The 24,388-nt window shown below is 40.3% G+C and overlaps 1 protein-coding gene across 2 annotated transcripts in view; it reads right to left on the minus strand.

The window, feature by feature from the left end:
* Nucleotides 1-1,014: 1,014 nt before the first annotated feature.
* Nucleotides 1,015-24,388, minus strand: part of LOC127226149 (cyclic AMP-dependent transcription factor ATF-7) — an 86,726-nt gene continuing 63,352 nt past the window's right edge. For both annotated transcript variants that reach the window (XM_051190032.1, XM_051190031.1), the window contains exons 4-12: nt 21,684-21,802; nt 16,302-16,439; nt 12,575-12,732; nt 11,332-11,431; nt 10,750-10,863; nt 10,024-10,176; nt 6,962-7,159; nt 4,751-4,859; nt 1,015-1,904 (exon numbers count right to left, since the gene is read on the minus strand). In XM_051190032.1, the coding sequence (XP_051045989.1) occupies nt 1,687-1,904; nt 4,751-4,859; nt 6,962-7,159; nt 10,024-10,176; nt 10,750-10,863; nt 11,332-11,431; nt 12,575-12,732; nt 16,302-16,439; nt 21,684-21,802 (1,307 nt within the window). In that variant the 3' untranslated portion in view covers nt 1,015-1,686. The remainder of the gene's footprint in view (nt 1,905-4,750; nt 4,860-6,961; nt 7,160-10,023; nt 10,177-10,749; nt 10,864-11,331; nt 11,432-12,574; nt 12,733-16,301; nt 16,440-21,683; nt 21,803-24,388) is intronic.

Here is a 24,388-nt window from a genome sequence, read left to right on the forward strand (position 1 = left end):
GGAGGCAGAAAAGAAGACTCTTGGCTTGAGCAGATGGCAGAAGGTAGCTCTGGGACAATTGGGAGGGTTTTCTGCTCAAGAGCTATTAAAGCTGACCTATCTATCCACAGGCCTCTGGCTCTGGAAGAGACTGCATAGTTCAGAGCCAAGGAAAGATGAGGAAAAGGAGGGGTGTATTTCTCTCCCTGTAACCCACCAAATAAGGGTAGCCAATAGCCACAGTCAACAATCTCCCAGGCAGACAGGCCATATCCTGAGCACTTTGTTGAGGTTATACTTTTCCTCTTTTCTCTCCACTTACTCTTGTACTCAAAAGCTGCTCAGGACCTTGACTACAATGTTTCAGAGCCCTGGAGCCGGTGCCTTGGACAAGCAGTACACTTGCAGGACAGAGAACAAAAAAAAAAAAAAACAAGTTGGAAGAAATTTCAGGACTAGAGACACCTAATGGCTAGGGTAGGAACCTGGTGAGAGAAAAAGAGGTGATGGACACTAGTGGGTATAAAACATACCTCAGAAAAGAAGGGGAGGCTGAGAGCTGTGAGAGGAAAAAGAGTAAGAGAGTGAAAGCTGCTCCTGTTTGACAACCTCCAAGAGGGCTGATCTAAAGTACCTATGGTAGGAAAAGGCATTGATGTGGACAAGGGAACAAAGTGGAGAGAAGGAGCACACAGATGACCAAAGATGACAATACGTAGACTTTAGCCAGTAAACTATTGTAAAACATGAAAGAATTAATTAATCCAGTAACCTGGTGGAACGAGTTTTAAGTTACACTGTTCCTGTCTGCCCTGATGATTAGTACTGGAGGGTGTAGGGAGGGAGACAGGGAAGCCCAGTTAGATCCCAGGCTCTCTCCCTTTTCATTGCCACTAACAATTAAGGCCACAAGATGAGGTTCCCAAGGTGTAGTGGGGAGGTAGGAAAGACCCCACCACTAGACTGAGGAAAGTCAAGAGACAAAATGAGGTACCCAATAGATTTGGAAATGAAAAATGATTCAAACTCCCAGAGTTTTACTTTTTTTTTTTTTTTTTTTTGGTTTGTGTTGATTTTTGGTAGCAGATAGGAATAAGGAATAAAGCACATGGAAGAGGTGGAAAATACTGCTACTTCATACATCAGGGGTTACATTCTCAATAAGTGAATGTTTTCACTGCAATTTAGGAAGGGGGGGAAAGAGATAAATAAGCAGTTATTGGGAGACAAAGTCCTGAGTGCATGGGGTGGCTGGGGTTGGGACAGCAAGTAACATGCCATCAAATCTAGTCTCCCTCTATCTGGCAGAATAAGAAGATAACAGCCACAGCTCAATGGGAGGAGAGGACACTGAGAAACCCCAAACCTACGAGTGCAAGGGTTAGTGTTAAGAGACAGGTACACATGCATCAGGGCCAGGGATGATTGCTTAGACCATATGGAAAGGCCTTTGGCTGTAGATACGTAAGAAACCCCACCGTTGGGGGATAATCTACGTGGCTTTGGGGCTAGAAGCCCCTAGTACAGGTGTCAAGCATACATGATCATGTGGCTAAAGAGAAAGCCCGACATCTGTCCATACTCACAACACACAATTTCTTCCTCTCCCAAACTGCCACATCCAAGGCAGAAGGAAAGGGTAAGCTGATCTCTCTCTTGGCTCAGGCGGGCGAGCTCTGGCTGGGGATCTCTCCATCATGGGAGGCATCATCTGCCCGCAGACTGTGACTGTGGAGTCATGATCACATGAGACTGTATGGGCATGTTTAGTTCTGTCCTTTGGCTGGCCATCTGAGTGAGGACCGAGGTGGCCACAGCTTCAGCTGCAGATCGAACACTAAGGCCATTGCTAGGGGCTGTTGCAGAACTGTGCTGAATCACTGGGGCTGGAGAACCCGTTGGCTCTGAGCTTTCCTTGGGACTTTCTGCCAGGAAGGAGGGCAAACAGTAGAGAGCAAGTGGTCAGAAAACAGGACAAAGGAACAGAAAGGACCATCTTTTGTCATAATTACAAAGAATACAAAGGAAAATGAATCTCATATTTCTTTTTGGAGAAAATTCTCCAGAATCCTGACCTCAAGTCATGAACTATCTGGAGAACAAGAAGGTACAAGAAGCAAGAACTGAGCCAAAGTGGGGCATGGCATCACATTTAATGCACTGTGATGGAGGAGGTTCCTGTATTTTCATTCCTAAGTGGGCAAAAACCCCTTTTCTAAAGCCTGTCCTTGATCTATTACCACAGTGAAGGTCACTTGTTTCCTCCAAGAAAAACTTTTACAGGGATGTGGATCCACTGGCTACAGAAAGCAGTAAACACCCCCCCCCCACCTTTTTTTTTTTTTTTTTTTTTTTCTGAGACAGGGTTTCTCTGTGTATCCCTGGCTATCCTGGAAATCACTCTGTAGACCAGGCTGTCTTGTCCTCTGTGCATTCAGAACAGACATTCATGTATTCATCAGGCATTTACTGAGCCTCATCCACATGGGAGGGCGAGGGCACTGGAATATACAGCAGAGGCTCCCAGTCCAGGGCCCATTTACTAGGATATCTGTTCTTGCCTTATTCACAAGTTCACAATGAGTCTCTGAGAGGTAGGGACAATGCCTTATGTCATTTTTTTCTTATATAATGGGGATGCCTCAAAGTAGTAATTAAATGCATCTTTGTTGTAATAAATAAGTAGTTTAGTGTACTAACTACCAGTCAGAATTACTGAAGGGATTGCGTAGAAAACTATTGACTGCAAACTGAAGAACACTTTTCCTCTTTAGCCCATGAGGGGGTCTGAAATAACTGATCTAGGTAGACTGCCTGTGCACCCCTGATGTCTCCAGCAGAGTATCAGATCTTGCACCTTCACTGTCTACAATATAAAAGCCAAAGCCATTGTTATAACCAAGACTGCATGTGAAATGCTCCTAGTACTTCTCCATCTCATTCCAATGATATTGTCCCCATCCAGCCACAACTAGCCTTTCTCTGTATTTGAGGCAGGTCTCTCTGTGCATCTCTGGCTGACCTAGAACTCATGGGGTAGACCAGGTTGGCCTTGAACTTGCAGTAGCCCTCCTACCTCTATCTCCTGAGTGCTGGGACTATAGGTATAGACCACAATGCCTAACCCTTTCCTTCCTTCTTTTTTTGTTTGTGTTTTTGAGACAAGGTCTCTCACTGTATAGCTCAGGAATGGTCTTGAATTTATGAACCTCCTGTCTCCACCTCCTTGGTGGTGGGTTTACATTCTTGTAGCACCATTTCCAGCTATATTAATGTTATTATTTTAAGATTTATGCCAGGTATGGTTGTGTATGCTTTTAATCCCAAGCACTTTGGAGGCAGAGGAAGGCAGATCTCTGTGAGTTCAAGGCCAGCCTGGCTACATAGAGAGTTTAAAGGCAGCTAGAGCTTCATGTATGTCTATAAACCATGTATACGCTTGGTGCCTGAAGCATCTAAAACTGAGGCATCAAATTAACTGAACTGGAGTTACAAGCAGTTATGAGCTGCCACATGAGTGTTGGAAACTAAACCCAGGTCTTCTGCAAGAACAGTAAATGCTCTTACCCACTGAACAATCTCTCTATATTATTTTTTGTTTTTAAACTTACTATGTATTACATATTTCACTTATTTTTTTTATTGCTCTTACCTACTAAAATACAAGCACATCAATAACAGGAATCTAATCTAATCTGTTTGGTTCTTGTTATTCCCAGTATGTGCCTGACACAGAACAGAGACTCAGTACCTGCTTAACAAATCAATGCACCCTGAAGTACAATATTAAAATTTAAAAAAGTAATTAAATAAAGAATCCTGGGGCTGGAGAAATGGCTCAGAGGTTAAGAGCACTGGCTGCTCTTCTAGAGGTCCTGAGTTCAATCCCCAGCAACCGCATGGTGGCTCACAACCATCTATAATGAGATCTGGTGCCCCCTTCTGGCATACAGGCAATGCGGGTAGAACACTGTACAAATAATAATAATAATAATAAAAAAAAAAAAAAAAAAAAGAATCCTAAAAATTTTTTCAGAATACATTTCTGAAATGATAAAGACAATTAGTGGAAAAACTATTTGCTATATCCAATATTTCTATGTGTTTACTTAATATGTAAAGGGAAATTAGCAATTTTTACTTTTTATTATACATAACAAACTATTCATTATATTTACTTTATAGTAGTGCTAATGCTGAGCCCAATTCTATGGATATCTGATTACAGACTAAAACCAAGACCATTATAAAGATGAAATCTGGCCACAAGTCCCCATTTTTCAACTCCTAGGCATTGTCAGCTATTCGTCTTTTCTCCAGGAAAAGACTGTGCTTGGGACTTTCCTATTGTGTGTGACTTCTGGGAAATGATCTGAGTTTTCTCACTTACAAATTGAATGGTTGCTACATGAGAGAATTGTGAGGATGACAGATAAAATGGGCCCAAGAAATATTGCTACTGCTTCTCTCTAACTATTAAAAATAATTAGGAAAATTCTATATTACTGTCCAAGCTTTATTTTTTATTTGTTTATTTGATAGAAAGTTTCATGTAGCTCAGGCTTGATTCAAACTTTGGTTATAATTGAGGACCTTGAACTAATCATCTCGCTTGCTAGAATTATAGATAAGGGCAAAAAAAAAAAAATCTACTTATTTATTTCTTTTGGTAGGACTGATACTCTACATAGCAAGGCATTATAAGCAGCTAAGACACTCAATTCCTGTGGTTACCAACTGACTGGTTTTGCTTAGGTTGTGAACTACTCACCTAGGTAGCCTTGAGTCTTTTTCTGTAGTGCAGTGACAGGGCAGTCTTTATGAGCTAACAGTAGCTGTTTCAACTGAGCCACCTCATTTCGTAGTAATGTGACTTCATTCTGAAGAAGGAGGGAAGAAAAGAGTATTAAGAAAATTTATCTTCTATTCTTAAACGCCTAATGGCTGTTTGTTATATCAGAACATTACAACAAACATTTGTATGGGCTTATTAGAATGTTTTTTTTTTTTTTGTATCTATATCAAACCATTTATTTTAATATTAAGTTTAACACTGTTCTAATGTTGACCACAATATCGTGACCATCTTAGTATGAGGGCAGAATGCTGTCTAGATTTCTCTCCCCAAATTGGGACATGATCTGGCATGTTTTCAGAGAGCTCAGGGGCAGGACAGTCACAAAGTCAATGACAGAAACTGCCTACAATGGAAAGTAAGGACAAATGACTTATCTGGGATAAATCTGGCTACTTCCAAACTAAAAATGTAAAGTTCTCTGACCAAGAAGAAAATGTGTCTGGAAATATGTTCTTGTTTGTTTTGACAATGTTTCACTTTGTAACCTTGGCTGGTCTAGAATTCTTTATGCAGACCTGTCTTTGCCTCCTGAGTGCTGGGATTAAAGAAATGAGTCACCAAGCTTGGCCTTAGGAATGTCTGTCTGTCTGTCTTTGATTTTTTTCAAGACAAGTTTTCTCTGTATAAATAGCCCTAGCTATTCTGGAACTTGCCTCAAACTGAGAGACCCATTTGCTTCTACCTCTCAAGTACTGGGATCAAGGATGTGCACCACCACCACCTGATTAGGTCTCTATAAAAGAACTGTTATTCAAGGGCATGTAATGTCTAATAGAGCACTACTATTCTAATGAACAATTATAATAGTGTTAGTGTCCACAGATCCATAAAACTTAATACATTCAGAGTATAATACTATACATCTGTTTATAAAAAACAAGGTAAATCCTTCCTCTCCTTTTCTAGGTTTCCATGAGATACTATTAAATCATTCATGTTTAAACCAATTCACAATTCTTCCAACTCTACTACAATAATTATTAGTCATTAGACCTGGTAGTAAGCACTTTTCCACTGAGGCATCCTCCTGAGCCCTTCTTAAATTTATTTTATTTATTGTGTGTGTACATGGATGTGGTGGGCACATGCATGCCTTACTATGCATGTGTGAAGATCAAAGGACAACTTATAGGACTAGGTTCTCTCATTCCACTATGTGAGTCCAAAGGAAGAACTCAGGTTGTCAAGCTTGATGGCAGGTAGTGACTTTATCTACTGAGACATCTCACTGGCCCATAAAAGATACTTTAAAAAACAAAACCAAAGAAGGGAAAATAATATTCAAGAGAATGCTTGGATCAAATTGTTTGTATTCAAGTTTTTTTTTTTTTTTCTTTTATTAACTAACCTACTGTGGTGGTTTGAATAAAAATGGCTCCTACAGCCCCATAGCGAGTAGTACTTATTAGGAGGTGTGGCCTTGTTGGAGGAAGTGTGTCCTTGGGGGTGGGCTTTGAGGTTCAAAATCTCAAATCAGGTCAAGAGGCTCATTCTATTTCCCTCCTGCCTGTCAATCCAGAAGCAGAACTCTCAGCTCCTTCTCCAGCACCATGTCTGCCTGGGTGCCGCCATGCTTTCTACCATGACAACACACTAAACCTCTGAACCTGTAAGACATCCCCAATTAAATGTTTTCCTTTGTGAGTTGCTGTGGTCATGGTATTTCTTCATAGTAATAGAAACCCTGATTAAGATGGCTTCAATGGTTGGAGTAAACTAATTTCTCATCAGGTGTTCCCTAACTCCAGTCAGGTTCTACTGATGATTTAAGAAAGCATACCCTGGGGTGGTGCTTAATCTGATTTCCTTTATCCAGATGGGTCTATGTCTCCACTTCTGCCTTCTCTCCATTCTGATTGCTGAGCAAGCTGTTTGAGCTATATCCCCAGCCTCCAAATGGGTCTCTGAATGACTTGTGCTAGTGGAAGATCTGGAAGGAGATAGTCTTGTTCTCAATTGCTAGGCAAGGGTTTCAATCCTGACTATTATGGGACCTCTACACTTCCTGTCACACTTCTGGATCTAGTCTAATTAAATAACACCCATCCTCTGTTCTACTGCTGCACTGTTTCCAGATGTGGCCCTGTTCTTCAGATTCTACAATCCCAACAATCACCCACTCACACTCAGCTGAATGTTCTGAGAAGTAAGTTCTTCTGCCTTCTTCTCCAGGGAGGACACCCACAGCTTCCGCTTTTGGCGGCATCGGGAGGCTGCAGCTCGGTTTCGCTCTAAAAATCGCTGCCGACGCTCATCTGGATCTTCATCTATTGTGCGCCGCCGCCGTCCCCCAGTGCTAGGGGTGGGCTGAGCTGGAGAGACCTGTTGCCCAGGAAAGAAGAATAATACTTTTTTCTTTTCCTTTTTCTGGTTTGTCTTTGAATAGTCTTGCTATAAGCCCAGGCAGACTCTGAATTTTGGTCCTTCTGCTTAGGTATCCAAAGTGCTGGGATTCACAGGCACCAATTTCTTACTCTGTCCCTTGGCAGAATAAAGTACTTGATGGGAAAATAATTTTTTCTTCCCAAATCAAAGCTGAGCTAGGTAGATTAGTAAGGTCTGGTAAAGATTTGGTAACCATACCAAGTCCCATCACTATGTCTGCTAGCTTCCTATCCCGCCTCCCATCTCTTGAGTCCTCTCAGTATACATGCAGACAAGCCACAGTTCTGTTGGAAACTGACTATTTCCAAGACACAGAAATGAAACTAAGATTATTTAGGAGTTTGTTTTGCTTTGTTTTCTTTTGGGCCTGAGAACTGAATCTAGGGTTTGAGCTACAGTGCTACCCCTTTGTTGGTTGACACATAGTCTTTCACAGTCTGTGCTGGCCTCCACTCACTATGGAGCCCCAGACAACCTTTAACTCCTGCTCCTTCTGGCTCTATCCCCAAATGCTGTATTACCCTAACAGCTTGGATTACAGGTCTGTGCCACAAGACCCACTTGCTCTCTTTCCTTCCCTTTCTCTCTTTCTTCTTTCCTTTTTTGACTCAGCATCTTTTTTTGTTTGTCTTTTTGTTTTTTGAGACAGGGTTCCTTTGTATATATAGCCTTGGCTGTCCTAGAACTCGCTCTGTAGTCTAGGCTGGCCTTGAATTTAGAGAACTTTCTGCCTCTGCCTCCCAAGTGCTGTGATTAAAGTTGTGTACCACCACTGCTCAACGGTCTTGCTTTTTAAACTCCAAGCTTTTTAAAGTTCCCTTTGCACTAAAGCACTCTGGATTATCTTTCCATTCTGTTAGTTGACATATGTACAGAGAAGGCACATCAACTTCATGACAAAGCCAAAAGTAAATTATTTTTTTAAATTAAAAATCAAATATCATTATTATTAATTTATATTATTTATTATCATGTGTTGTGCATGTGTGTATGCCATGGTGTTTGTAGATGTCAGAGTACAAGTTTGTAGAGTCAGTTCTCTCCTTCCATCTTCATGAGTTCAGAAGATGAAGCTCAGGTTATCAGTGTTGGTGGTGAGCATCTCTTTTCACTGATCTATCTTGTGGCCCCTAAATTATTTTTTAATTTGAATATCTGTTAGTATTTTCCTAACGCTAGTAATCAGCTGCATAAAGACAAGCAGGAGCTACAACAACCACAACCCTTTAATCCCAGCATTTGGGAAGCAGAGGTAGGTGGATCTCTGTGAGTTTGAGGCAAGCTTGGTCTACAGAGTGAGTTTTATGCCTCAGTTACATAGTAAGACCCTGTCTCAAAAAACTAAAACCAACAGAAGGAAATCTACTTTAGGCTCTACTGAATTGTTTTCCAGTAATATCACCAATTAAGACATGATTTTATTTAGACTAGTATTATCTTTTGAAGAAAAAAATTAGGGATTTCTAACTCATAGAATGAACTAAAGGTCATGCTTGGATCCTAGTACTGAAGAGAGCCTTTCTTCAAGAAATCCAGCTGGGCATGGTACATGCCTTTAATCTCAGCTATCAAGAGGCCGTGGCAGGCCAGGCAGTGGTGGTGCATGTCTTTAATCCTAGCACTTGGGAGGTAGAGCAGGTAGATCTGTTGAGGTTGAGCCTGAGGCCAGCCTGGTTTACAAAGTAAATCAGGACAGCCAGGGAAACACAGAGAAATCATGTCTCAAAAAAAAAAAAAAAAAAAAAAAAAAAAAAAAGGTTGAGTCAGGAGTCATGAGTCTCAAAAACTCCAAGCCAAAAACAAATGAGAAAAGATTTTGAGAGAGACAGACAGAGAGAGAGAGAGAGAGAGAGAGAGAGAGAGAGAGAGAGAGAGAGAGAGAGAGAGAGAGAGAGAGAACTCAGTAGTGACTGACAAGGAGCCACATCCTTTCTCCAAGAGGAAAAGCCCAGCTCAGGCAAGGGTTACTACTTTGTCTCCAGGACTGGTTGGCTTTGGGGAGTGAGGGGTCAGAATGGTGGGAAGTCTTAGCTTTCAAGAAGAAAACACAAATGAAAGCTCTTGTTGTTGGCCAAGGTTTAAGGCAGCATATGGCCATGGAATGTCTGGACATGTGGCAGTATTGATGAAGCAGGTGGTGACATCAGTAAAAGAGAGACTGGGCAATGAATGTAACTCTAGAAACCAATCCCAGGTCATTGTCACCTGTCCAGTGCAGACAATTATGAAAACTAAAGCTATTCAGTTCCTAAAGAATCCCCTCCTTGGGAATCGATTGGGCAACTACATGGGACCTCTGCTGACTTATACATTTTATAAAATTTTCATTTCTTTGTGATAAAAAGGGACTACTGGATTGGTATTGAGGTTTTTCTTTTGTGTGTGTTTTCTTTTACTACTGTAACATCATATTGTATTAACATATTCTTATTATGTACTTTGTGTTCTAATCTAATCAAATCAGGTAACAACTTATTTTGTTAAGACTTAGCAGATAAGCAAGAGATACAGAAGCCTCCTTTGTTAAGTGCTTGATGTGGCTTCATGTGAGTCTCCATCAGCTCAGAATCTACATTAGGCTATCACTCATATGTGGGAAAAAATATAGAGGCATTCTCTGCAACAGCCCTGCATAATTCACAATAGTTTATTTCACTATAGTCAACCTACCAAAATGGGATACCTGGAAAGTTAAATTCATTCTTCTCTCAGTTCATGCTGTTTTCATCTTTATGAAAACAGATACAACATGAAAAATAAGGGCAACACATCTTGTTCTCCCCTCCAAGGGTACAACTGACCTGTGGCTGGGCAGGGGATGGGGTATCAGGGTGCTGGATGAGGATCTGGTTCTGCTCTGGACGGGCTGTCACCATGGTGCTGGCAGTACCCACCACCATTCCACAACCTCCATTGACTGAAGAGATTTGGTGGGTCAGAGTGGCTTTTAGTCTCTGTGTGGAAAGATTGTTTCAAAAGGCAAAGGTGAGATTCTGTCAAGGATGGAACTTATATCTTATTACTAACCTTATACTTAAAATTCTCACTCCAATTTTCTCTTAAGAGAGGAACTAAAAGACAATTGACAGCGAGAAAAAGTGTGCACCTGGATCCCTAAAATGCCTTCTCTGTTCCCTGGCTGTCATCCTGGGCACAGCTGGGGATGGGGGCTTGTAGAAGCAAAGCTTCCTCCTGGAACCTGGCCAGATGCTGGTTACACAGCTATTCACTACTTGGCTAGCTCCCCTGCCCACTCACCCCTCCATCTGTCACCCTGGAACTGAAATGGCAACTGTTCCATTCCAAACAATCTGTGCTGCTTCTTCCTGTCCCATGACCTGTGCCAGGCTGCAAGGGTAGGGACAGGAGACTTAGGAATCAGGGTCTTTTCTTTCCTAAGCCCCACAGCAGGATGTCTTTACGTATGCAAGCTTCAGAAGGCTCCTTTGTTCAGTTCACTTGAAAAACCTAGACTGATACTACTTCTTTTAGAAGGCCAGTACTGCTCCAAGCTGGGATGTACTCACCATCTTGGCTTCTGATGGCATAGGGTGTCCAGATGGAGAAATGGAGCCACTATTGTTAACTGGTGGGCCAGGTATACCAGGAATGTTGGGCACCATAGACACAGGTCTGGCCAGCTAAATCAAGAGAAGGAGACATGGTACTATTTATTGATTTTCCCCAAATTAAGTGGTTTTGAGGTTGCCATGTCAGGGCTTGTTTTGTGTAATCTGCTCACAGAACATGCAGGAATAGCCTGGGAAATACCTTACCTACTCAGTGTCACAGAGTAAAGAATCTTATTCTTTACTGTGGGAAAGGCTGGGGTTTATCTTCAGGAAAGTGGTGAGCAATGCTGGAGAAGCTATGTGCCAAGTGAAATCAACTAATCAGCAGGTTGGCAAGATTAACTCCTTGACTAGAAGCCAATTGTCCAGATGAGTCTTTGTCTAGTGTTTCATAGTGCTGGACTGGCAGAGGTTAGTGAAGAGTTTTGGCAGACTGCCACACACAACTAATACAGTCCAGGCCCACATTTCCCAGGGGGTCCTCTGGTTATAATCATTCAGGTGGAAGGGTTTGGCTGCCCTAACTACAAAGCTTACCGAAATAACAGAAGGCATCTGTACTGGAGGCCCTGGCAGCACAGGCATGGTTTGTCCATTAGCAAGATGCATGACGAGAGGGAGGGAGCCAGTAGGAGATCTACAAGAGACATGAAGGGAAATTTCACAATCTCAACATTTTGCCTATTGGTCTTCCTCCTATAATTAGAAGTTGTTTTTTTTTTTTTGGTTTGGTTTTTTTTTTACAGTCTTCTCATTAAGGAAGTTATAGAGCAGTACTATAAAAACTTGACATTCTCTTGAACATAGGAAAAATGGGAGAAAAATGACAATCTGTTTTGTTTTTTGTTTTTTTTCTTCCCCTTAGAACATGTCAGACAAACCCTAGTTTACTTGCCTTAGCCTGGCAAAAACTTGGTGGTTTTTTGGTGCTGGGGATTAGGGTTAGGGATTAGCAGGACCTTGGACATGATGAGGAAGTGCTCTACTACTGAGCTATGTTTCCAGTCTCACAGTCTGGCAAAAAAAAAAAAAAAAAAAAAAAAACTTTATACCATTCAAAGTAATCAAATTTAATGGCCAGGAGGTAACTCTATGAGGAATTTGGGAAGATTAAACAAACATCTCCTTCAGCAAATGATTTTTTTTTAAATGTTTTATTTTAGGAAACAATCTTAATAACTCACTTTCTTAGACAAGTAAAAATAAATGCCTGGAACCAGCTTCAGTAGCATATACCTGTAAGCCCACCATGCAGGAGGCAGAAGCAGGATCATGAGAATATGAGGCAGCCTTGGCTACTTAGAAAGACCGTGTCTCAAAACAACAAATCTGAGAACAACAATACAATAGTTTCTATTTTTATCAAATAATTTCAAAGCACAGAGATTCAGAAGGGTTCAAGATGGTTCTTTATATATTACAGGAAACCAGTTCTGTTTACAGCATTCACATTGGGTAGCTCACAACTCCAGCTCCTATGGATCTGAGGACACTGTACTTATGTGAATATATCCAGAGGAAGTCACACACTGCACACAACTATACACAATTTTAAAGGTAATAAAATCTTAAAAAAACAAAAACAAACCAAAAAACCCAGTGGTGGTGGCACACACCTTAATTTCAGCAGTTGGGAGGTAGAGGTAGGCCGATCTCTAAGTTCAAGGCCAAGCTGGTCTACAGAATAAGTTTCAGGACAGCCAGGACTACACAGAGAAACTCTGTTTCAAAAAAAAAAAAGAAAACCCAGTTTCACAGTTTCTCCTACTCTCCTACTTACCCCATTTGCCTGTTAGATGGTGGAGCCTGTGTAATGACAGAGGTTGGGGAAGGAAGGGTAGGATGAAGTGGATCATAACCTAAGTGCAGAGGCAGGGAGCCAGGACGTACGATGGTGGGTGTAGGGGTAGAAATCAAAACAGGTTTTGTGGCAAGTTCCTAAGGAGAGGAGACAACAAATTTTGAAATGTTAAGAACTGTGTATAGGGAAATAGACAGTTGGTACTTTCATTGAAAGAGCATTAATTACAAATAAATGACCCAATTTCATCACAATCATGTACCCATATCGCACCCATTCAGTAGGAATGATGATTTAGGATCATTTGGAAAATCATTTGAAATCCTTGGAAAATGCTATACCATATAACATTATAGTATCACATAAATTCTAGGGGTGTTCTACACTACAAATACTCTCATTCTAAATATCACTGAAGTGTCCTATGACCTCCAATGAGAAAAGGAAGGTGGTGGGACAATCCAATGTTTCCAATGAACTTCATTAAACAAGGTCTATAGAAGCTTAAACAGCTATCAGATTGAAATAGAACACAATGCTTCTCACTGTTAATTAGTTAAGGTCTTAAACTGTCAGTGGCCATGCTAACCTTGAAAGCATCTCTAGTCTCCAGAAATTAGTTGCCTATAGAAAGGAAAGGGAGGGAGGGAGATGGCTAATATTTATGGAGATGGTAGCTTTGAGAACTTAGCATGTCAAATTTTAAGTCAAGCAGGATGAGGTAGAGATAGTCTATCGGGAGTACACATTAAAATTAGCTATTGGCAAGACAGTAGAGACTGGAAGGAGACATGTGGGCTTCTGAAGCTCTGATATTATCTGGTTTTGATCTGGGTACTGACTACTAAGATCATTCACTTTTTGGAAAGTCAGAGAGTTCTATAATTACAGTGTATATACCACTATGTATATGTATTATACATCAAAGTGGTTTTTAAAAAATTGTCAGGTGTAAGAGGCAGTGGTGGCACACACCTTTAATCCCAGAACTCAGGAGGCAGAAGCAGGCAGATCTTTGAGTTTGAGGCCAACCTTGTCTACTGAGTTAGTTCCAGGACATCCAGGGCTACACAGAGAAACCAAACCAAACCAAAATGAGCCAGGTGTGGTGGAGGACACCTGTATCACAGCACTTGGAAAGCTGAGGCAGGAGTATTACTGTTAGTTGAAGGGCAGCCTGAGCTACATCATGGGACTGTCTCAAAAAAAAAAAAAAAAAAAAAAAAAAAAGTTTAAAACAGAACAACAACCAAAAGTAAATACTCTTAACAAATAATCCATTTATGTTATCTCCCTCTGGGAGGATTTTTTTTCCCTAATAGTTTAATGTCTTGTGCTGGCTAGTTTTTTGTCAATTTGACACAAGCTAGACTTATTTGAAAGGAGGGAACCTTAACTGAGATTATTTCTCCATAAAACCTGGCTGTAGGCAAACCTGTGGGCATGTTCTTAATTAATAATTGATGGGGGAGGGCCCAGCCTATTGTGGGTAAGGCTATCCCTGGGCTGCTCGTCCTGGGTTCTATAAGAAATCAGGCTGAGCAAGTCATGGGGAGAAAGTCAGTAAGCAACATCCCTCCATGACCTCTGCATCATTTCCTGCCTCTTGATTCCTACCCTGTCTGAGTTCCTGTCCTTACTTCCTTGATGATGAACTGTGATGTGCAAGTGTAAGTCAAACAAACTCTTTCTTCCTTAAGTTTTTTTGGTCATGGTGCTTCATCACAGCAATATAACCCTAAGTAAAAGACATCTCTATTGTCGAATTACATGGTTTTATCTTTTTTACTAAAAAGTACATTTAGTTATTTATTTGTGGTTGGAGGGTTATAGAAATCAGAGGTCTCTCCTTCCACCATGCAGGCAGATCCTGGGGTCAAACTCAGGCTGTCAAAAGATACATTTACCCACTGAGACGTCTTGCTGGACCTTTTATTTCTTCTTTGAGACAAGCTCTTATGCAGCCTAGTCCAGGCAGGCTTTGAACTCACGTGGAACTCCTGATCTTTCTGTCTCCACCACCCAAGTGATGTTAGGTATGCACCACCATGCCTACTTTCTCTCTTTTTTTAAAAAAAAAAAAAAAACCAAAAACTCAGGGTCTTACTATGTAGCCTTGACCCAGAATTCACTATATAAAACAGACTGGCCTTGAACTCAGAAATCCACTTACCTCTGCCTCCCAAGTGCTGTGACTAAAAGCATGTGCCACCACACCTGACTTCTTTTTACTTACTGAAGTATAACTAATTTATAGTCATTTCAATGAAATTACTTTTGCACAAGCAAAATCAGGATAGAGTCCATTTCCAGCACCCAAGAAGGTTTTCCTGTGTCCTTTCCTAATTCATACTCTTCCATCATGAGAGGTACCCATTATTCTGTTTATCTTCTTTCTCTTTGTCCCCTCTGAGGGATCCTCTTTGTGATAGCATCTTGCTGTGTTCCTCAGGCTGGTCCTCTCACCTCAGCCTCCTTAGCAGTTGCCACTACAGGTATATACCACTACACTATTTTGAGATCTTCCATCAAATAATTTTGCATCTTTTTGAAACTCCTATAAATGGAACCATATAGTATTTACTTCTGTATCTTTTTTGTTATTCAGTGTTTGTGAAATTTATGCATATTGTTATATATTCCATCCATCCATCCATCCATCCACCCACCCACCCACCCACCCACTCTCCTTCCTTCCCCCTCTTTTTTTCCTTTCTTTTTGTGGTACTCAGGATTGAATCCACAGCCTCACACAGGATAAGCAGGTGCTCTACCACTAAATTTCATCCTCAGCGTAGTTCATCCAATGCCATGTATATTATATCCCATTTTAGAAGTATATCACTATTTGTTGCTGAGATGGAATCCAGGACATTATGAACTCTAAGTGCTATTTCTGAGATACATCACCAGCCTCTCACAACTGATCAATCATTGTTTTGGTTGATTGATACTTGGACTGTTTTCATTCTCCTGTCTAATCTTAGTATGTATGTGGTATATGAATCTTTATGTAGGAGTGTGGTCATGTGGAGGTCAGAGGACAAATATTGGGTTTGGTCCTCCTGTTCCATCTTATTTTGAGACAGGGGCTTACTTTTACCACTGTAAACACCAGGCTAGGTATTTTTCTATTTGTTCCTGCCATCTCATAGTAGGAGCACTGAAATTATAGGCACATACTACTATGCCTGGGTAGTATGTTTACCTATGTTATCTGGATTTGAACTTGAGTTCTCATGCTTGTACAGCAAGCACTTTTACTTTCTAGCTCCCAGATACATTAAACAAAAAATGAATAAAATTTCTGTGAACAGTCTTACTTATTTCTTTTGGTATACATACATACTAAACTCTCTTCAGTTTAGAGTTAGAAGTGGGATTGATGGATGACTAAATAGACTTAATTTATCTACATTGCTTAAATATTTAAGATTCCTTTCAAACTATGTATAGAAATATGTATCCAAATCTCAGCACTTTGGAGACTAGGGCAGGAGGGCTGAGTTCAATCAAGTCCAGCTTAGGCTACATCAATGAGATGTAGGACAGAGACAGAGAAGACAGAGTGAGATAGAGAGAGGTAGAGAAGAAACAAAAGGAGGAAAAGAAAAGAACATTCATTCCTTTGAATCTAGTTAATCTTTCCTACACCATTTATGAATCAAAACTAACATTTGGGATGACTTCTGGGAGAAAATTTTACCTTCTCCTTCAGTGGCGGGGAACAGGGGCTAGAAGCAGGACTGTCAGAGGGCGATGAGTCTACCTCCACTGGCTCCTCTTCCTTGATTTTGATGTCTGGTGTAGAAGGCAGAGACATGTCAAGAGGCCCAGCAGCACCCTGGGAAAACAGCAAATGGAATTCAGTTTCTCAATGCTCATGATGAGACTAGGGCATTTGCTTTACCAAGTTCAGTTCTTGGTCAAAGCACTGAACTGCAAGTGTCAAAGAAATGTGAACTTATGCTTTATGTAGACTCTGGCTAAGTCACTATATCTTCTTGGAGCTTCCGTTCCCTAACTACAAAACGAAGGTAGTATTAGTTGTAAGCAAGTATTTATAATGCCTAAAAACATGTAAAACAAATGCCACTTAAATCCATGCAAAAATTACATTTAAAATTTTACTCCAGCAAAGTAAAGGGACTTATGAATCGATTACTAACCAATTCCCAACCAGCTTTGTTGGTCTTTGGAGAGCTGTGAACACTTTCTCTGCCAACCATAATGCCTTGGCTAACCAGTTTCCAAAAGCAACAGAAGACAAACTAGCTATGAAAGTACGACAAACAAGATAGAAAAGATCTTTTATGGGGAACTTGCCATGCCAGACAGTGATCACAATCAGTTTAGGGCAGGAGGCTAAAAACTTCAGGCATAAAGGGTTTGGGGATAATAAAGAAATGAAAGGCTGGTCATCTCATCAATGAAAAAATTAGAATTTGGTCGGGCAGTGGTGGCCCACGCCTTTGATCACAGCACTCAGGAGGCAGAGGCAGGAGGATCTCTGGGAGCTCGAGATAAGCCTGGTCTATAAGAGCTAGTTCCAGGATAGCCTCCAAAACCACAGAGAAACCCTGTCTCAAAAAACAAAATAAAACAAAAAATTAGAATTTGGTCTTAGAGGCTGTACTGGTGAAACCAGAAAGTAGAGAACTTTCCTGGCAGAGGTACAACTATGTGATTTAACTAGAGCTATAAAGGGTTTTGCAAGAAATAGTAAACCATCTGAGAGAACAACCCTTATGCTGTATAAGACAGTTCAGTCTCATGTCAAAGCGGATCCTTTGTTCTCTTCTTCCTAGGCTTCTTGGTGAAAGGGGAGTTTGTTCCTACCATTTCCTTTACTATTTCCCCAGCCCCAGACATGGTCTCAAGTATGTAGCTTAGGATGGCCTTGAACCTATGACCTTTCTATCTCCATGTCCCAAGTGCCAGGATAACAGATGTGTACCATCACTTGCTACCTTAATCCCTGGAAGCGTAAGTAGCAAACTAATTCACTGTACTGTACTAAAGAGGTAGCAATGATTCTGCTCCATCTCATAAGGGTGAGAAACATCAAAGGATTTTATTTCTGTTTTACTTTTTCAGAGCCAATTTAGTTCATTCTGAGGTCTCTGAAGACAACACATTGATGGGAAGGGATGCCTCCTAGGGGAAAACAAAACAAAACAAACAAAAAAACCAAAAATAACTTCCCTTTAGAATTTCCACGAGACACCTGCTATAAAAATTTTAGTTTTGCAAAGTTTCAGGATCATTACTACCCCTGGAGATAATATGCTACTACATCTGTGCTTCTCATCAAGGGGAAATAAAGACACTCCTGGACAGACAGACACAACAAAGGACACTAAGGCAGCAGGAAAGATAAAGCAGTGAATCGGGAAATTTATAATTTTTTTTCTTTATCTTATTCATTTAGTGTGTGTACCTATCTGTGGTAAAGTGTGTGCTATGGTGTGCATTTGGAAGTTTTGAGAGTCAGTTCTCTCCTTATATCACACAACTGTGAGGTGCATGCATTAACATATACATCCTGATATATATATATATATATATATATATATGTATGTATGTATGTATGTATGCATGCATGCATGCATGCATGCATATATATGTGTGTATGTATAAATTAATCTGAATCTTTTCTGAAGTATGATGTAATTACAGACCTGATTATTATTTTTAATTATGTTTATGTGTGTGTCTCTGTGTGGGTATGTGCACATGTGTGTGGGTGCCTGCGGAGGCTAGAAGCATTGGCTCTCTTAGAGTTGGAGTTCAGGTGGCTATAAGATGCCCAACAAAGATTCTAGGAACTGATTTGAATTCTTTGGACTAGTTATCTCTCTAGCCCCCAACTAGTGGCTAATAACCCTGACTTCTAGAGTAAACTGATCATTCTTCTCCCTTGCCTACTTTGGACAGGATCTTGTTGTGTAGTTCAGACTGGCCTATGACCTGTGTCCTTTTTTTGTTGGTTCAGGTTTTTTTTTTGAGACAGGGTTTCTCTGTGTAGCTCTGGCTGTCCTGGAATTCACTCTGTGGACCAGCCCGGCCTCAAATTCACAGGAATCTGCCTGCCTCTGCCTTCCAAGTCCTGGGATTAAAGGCGTGTGCCACCATCACCTGGTGTGACTTGTGACACTCTTGCTCCTGCCTCATAAGTGCACACCTGATTTGATCTTTCCATATTTCTTTCCTCTCCAAGCCCCTTATTCCAGTGAGATTGCTTTCTTTTGATTTTGATATTTCAAAACTATTTTCTAGTCTTCTAAATGAAGAGACTCTAGGGTTATAGGACATGCAAAAGTTAAACTAGCATCACAGTATCTTAGAATTAGAAGGAACCCCAACATTGTAATCCTTACTACAGTATTTTACTAAGTGTGTTCATGTATCTGAACATTATGGTATCTTCTACACAGTTGTTCTGTTTCAATCTTTGGGCCACAAAAAATAAATTCAGTGGTTGACATGTATATAAGAATAAGAAAAAAGAAACTATAAGAATAAATTTAATTTCTTTCCTTCTCCTTCTCCTTTTCATATATGTATGTGTGTCTAAGTGTATATATTACCAGGTAGTTGCAGGAACCTGAGGAAGTTGGAAGAGGTACTAGATCCCATGGAACTGGAGTTAGATGATTGTGGGTACTGGGAAACAAACCTGGGTTGTCTGCAAGTTTAGTAAGTGCTCTTAACCACTGAGCCATCATCTCTCCAGTTCTCTAAACTTAACACCTTTGAATTGAGTCAGAGTCTCAGGTATGCCATGGTAGCCTTGAATTTGGTGTATAGTTGAGGATGACTTTGAACTTGCTCCTCTTGCCTCTACTTTCTGAATGTTGGGACTGCAGCTGTGTGTTACCAAGCCCAGTTCATGCAGTGCTGTGGACTTGTGTGTGCTATGTGAGCACTTTACCAACTCAGATAGCCTCTATATAATAATTTTTTTCTTTTGAAACAAGAGTCTTTCCCCCCTGAGACAGGGTTTCTCTGTGTAGTCCTGGCTGTCCTGGAACTTGCTCTATAGGCTAGGCTGCCCTCAAAATCACAGAGATCTGCTTGCTTTTACTTCCCAAGTGCTAGGATTAAAAGCATATGCCACCAGTGCTCAGCTTGAAACAGAGTTTTACAGGCAGTCTAGAGCTTGTTATGCAGCCAAATTTAAGTTATTCCTGCTTCAGCTTGCTGAGTGCTGTATACAGCACTGCTTGCCATGTAATCCCTCTTTTATACAAAAAACCTTTGAAGTCTTTCAAGACTACACTTAAATATTTATTTATTTATTATGTATACAGTATTCTGCCTGCATGTATCCCTACAGGACAGAAGGGGCACCAGATTTTTTTTACAGATGGTTGTGAGCCATCATGTGGTTGCTGGGAATTGAACTCAGGACCTCTGGAAGACCAGCTAGTGTTCTTAACCACTGAGTCATCTCTCCAGATCCTCAAGACTACACTTTGTTCATATTAAATCTCTATTCCAAGCAAAAACTTTCTCATTTCTTGAAATGTTCCTAAGGTGACCTAACTTCTTTCATCATCATGCAAGGTAATAAAAACAACCTTATTTTATTTTGAGACAGAGCCTCAAACTTGTAGTGATCCTCCTATTTTGGCCTCTTAAGTGTGGCAAATACAGTTGTGTGCCATCACACTCAGCTAAAAATATTTTTCTTTAATACCCTAAGTCAGTGGATCTCAACCTGTGGATCATTTGAGGCTTAAATAACCCTTTCACAGGGGTTGCATATCAGATATCCTGCATATCAGATATTTACATTACAATTCATAACAGTAACATAATTATAAAGTAGTAATAAAAATAACTTTATGTTTGGGGATCACCACAACATGTAGAACTGTATTAAAGGGTTGCAGCATTAGGAAGGTTGAGAACTACTGCCCTAGGTATTATCAAGTAGTATTAGGAAGCTACTTGAATGCAAAACCACACATATGGAAACAAAAAAGAGGAAATTCAACACATTTGTTGGCTAGAAAACTGGATAAATATAACACAACTGAATCTTTAATCCCAGCACTCAGGAAGCAGAGGCAGGCAGATGTCTATGAATGAGACCAGCCAAGGCTACATAACAGTGAGATCCTGTCTCAAAAAAAAGGTGAATTAATTAATAATAATAAATAAGTAAATAAATAAGAACTTCCCAAACAATCAGTTTATACACAGTGGTACTTGTTTTCTTATACTGGGGGTGGGGGTGTGTGAGCTCAGGTCCTAGCATGTGTTAGCACTCTACCACTGAACTATATCTCTAGTTTTCCCCTCCCCCAAGATAATTGGCAAAAAAAAAAAAAAAAAAAAGTTACCTAATAAAATCTGAGTAACTCATACTTTTGTTTGGTTGTTTGAGTCACTGTCTCTGTAGTTCAAACTTACTATATAGCATAGTCTGACCTTGAATCTTCTGTAATCCTCTGCCTCAGCCTCCCAATTCATAGTCTTTAAAACTTTTATTATTAATTACATGTACAACATATGTATATTTGTGCCACAGGAAGCCAGAAGTGTGTGTCAGATTTCCTGGAATGGTTGTAAGCCACCAGCATGGGTGTTGGGAACTGAACTTGGGTTCTCTGTAAGAGCAATAAGCACTTTTAACCACTGAGCCATCTCTCTAGCCTCCTGTCATATTCTTTTAACTTTTTCCACATATCTATAAAGGAAATAGATTACTATAAGGGGACTATCAGAAAACTAACTATGATCTGATTTAAAAAGCCCAGCACCCACAGCTAGACCTCTACCTGATGGTAGGTGTTAGATGCAGTGGTACATACTTGTCACTCCAGGCTTCAATACAATGAAGCAAGGGGATCCCCATAAGCTTGAGGTTCTGATACAAAGTGACACCATTTACATGGTGAGACCAATCTCACCCCTGCCCCTAAAAGACCTGGATGAGTGACTAGGATAACTGAAAATTGTCTGATTTTATAGAACTAATCCATGATTTGGGATTTTAACCAGTCAAGTGAATTATCTCAAGACACACAATGAAAATAACCTATGTCTAACCACTACCAGTTGTTTTAGTCACATTTACCTTTTTTTCATCTTCATCTGCAGCTTTCTTAAATTCATGTTCAAAGGAACTAGCTAGTTCATTGAAGAGCCCCACCTCCTCACAGTTCTTCAGGAATCTAGTTGGAGTAGGTGTTTGATCTGGAGACATAAAAAGAAAAGGAAAATATGTTTAAGTTTTAATATAAGATTAAAATAAGAATGTACTGGGATTGTATTTTTATTCTTCTATTTGGACATGGAAAGTCTATGCTAGGGTAAATGGGCTTTTGGGGAGTTTTACTGGATGGATGATGGTTCTAATCTACCAGAGGGTGCCTGTGTTGTGTTGTCTCAGGGCCAGCAGGGGGAAGACAAGACAATGTTCTGTGTGACTAACCACATACCCACCTTCTCTCAGTGCTGGATTCGTATCTTTCATCCCCAGTGAAAACACAACCCCAATAAAACATAAACCATTCATGAAAGTAAAGATTCACTAAACCTCTAGATTTAAAAATTAAAGTTAAACAATGTTTCCATTCTAAACATACACCTTGCCAGGTCTGCAGTGAGTAGATAAAAACAGATGGGTGTGCTGGATGGTGGTGGCTCATGTCTTTAATCCCAGCACTTGGGAGACAGAGGCAGGTGGATTTCTGTGAGATTGAGACCAGCCCAATCTACAAGAGCTAGTTCCAGGATGGACTCCAAAGCTACATAGAGAAACCCTGTCTAGAAAAACCAAAATGAAAGGAAGAAAGGAAGAAAGGAACAGATGGGTATTAAAATCTGACAGAGAGGACAAACTAAGGATCAGACTGCTGAGTTTGCTCACTCAAGCTACCTAACAAAGAATGGTGTCTACCTTTCGCTGAAATCTGTTCCTTTCTGAAGGCATTCTAAGCAAATCTAGGGATAGAGGAACAGGACAGCAACATCATGAGTTAAAAAAGGAAATTATAAACAATAGCGCTTATTTCATAGAGACATGGGCCCAGAACAAATTTCGGAAACCAGGCTATTTGGTTTAGATTTGCTGGTCAAAATATCCCCACAGGGGCTGTGCAAAAACTTTTTCTTAACACTGCTTCTACTTTTTTCTTTTTCTTTTTTTTTTTTTGGAGAAAAGCCCAGGTTATCCTGGAATTTATAGTCTTCTTACCTCTACCTCCCAAGTGCTGGGATTAAATGAATGTGCCACAAAGACTGGCTTCATTGCCAGTCTATAGGAACTTTTCAAAGAACTCCAAACTTCAGATCTTAGCTTGTCTGTCTCTCCCCTACTTTTCTAAAGTTGAACCTTGTTCCCTGGGCCCCTAATTCCATTTTATTTATTTATTTATTTAAATTTTACATATGGATCCCAGTTCCCTCTCCCTCCCTCTCTCCCTCTCTCCCACCCTCCCCTCCCATCCCGCCCCCCCAACTCCACATGTAGGGTGATGCCCTCCAGGAGGGGTCATCTAAATCTGTCAAGTCATTTGCAGTAGGGATTAGGACTTCTGTCTCTAGGTTAAGGGAGTATCCCTCAATGGGGGATGTGCCTGCAAAATCCTTTTGTACACCAGGAATATATCCTGGTTTCCTAATTCTATTATGATGGTTTTCTTTGATGTGCTTATCATCTCAAGAATTCATCTCCTATTCTAATAAACTAGATTGACTGATAGAGTAATGTTTCAATTATATTTTAAAGAAAGACCTAGGGGATAAAATTTTTCTTTTTAGCATGATACTTGGAAATAGTTCAGTGTGATTTTTCCATGAAAACATTTTTCTTTTTAAAAAATTAAATAAAACCTCTTCTGAATCAGAGTGTTTAAAAAAAATTACCACTACCTCCTGGAATAGTTCTAAAAGTTTCTTTGGCTGCTTTGGCTGGCTAAAAATAAAGCCACTTTCCACACTAGAGTGAGGAGAGGTGGTATCATCCTCAGTAAGGGTACTCACATATATCACAACTGAAGTGGAACAGAAGGGGCAACTAAAGGTACAGTGATGACAGAAGAAGAGCTTTGAGACTTCTGGTTTGAATCATACAAACAGAATTCTGCCCATACTGCACATGCTCATTTCTTGGTTGAATTTTAAAATCTTCCCTGGTTGGGCGGTGGTGTTGCACACCTTTAATCCCACTTTAGTCAAGGCAGAGGCCAGGAGCAGAAGGCAGAGGCAGGTGACTCTCTGTGAGTTTGAGGCCAGCCTGGTCTACATAGCAAGTTCCAGGACAGCTAAAGCCACACAGAGAAACCCTTCTTACAAAACAAACAAACAAAAGACAACAACAACAAAAAAGGAGGAGGAGGAGGAGAAGAAGAAAATCTCCCCTGTACTAAATCTAATTCCTCATCTTCCAGGCAGTTTCTAACCTTCAACTGCTTCTGGTTCCTGAACAAATAATCTGAAAATATATAAACAAATCTAGTCTGTTTTGATGATTCCCAAGTTTTAGTGAATACTTCTGTATGTTTTAGTGTTATATACATAAACTTGGGTGCAAATCTGGAGGGGAGATAAGGGTATAGGTCAAACATAAGACATGGGTTTTTCTATAGAGAATTAGGAGACTGCTTTTTAGTTTGCACACTGTGTAAAAATAAGTGCTATTTGAGATGCAGAATAAAATTATTATAAAAACAAGTACACATTAATTACTAGGGTTGTTAGGAAAAGATTTCAAGCAGGACTTGAGATAAGTTTTGGAAAATGATTTAGAACTGTAGACAGAAGGGACATTTTAAGAGC

Source organism: Phodopus roborovskii, unplaced genomic scaffold (assembly GCF_943737965.1).
Source record: "Phodopus roborovskii unplaced genomic scaffold, PHOROB, whole genome shotgun sequence".
NCBI classification, from domain to species: domain Eukaryota; kingdom Metazoa; phylum Chordata; class Mammalia; order Rodentia; family Cricetidae; genus Phodopus; species Phodopus roborovskii.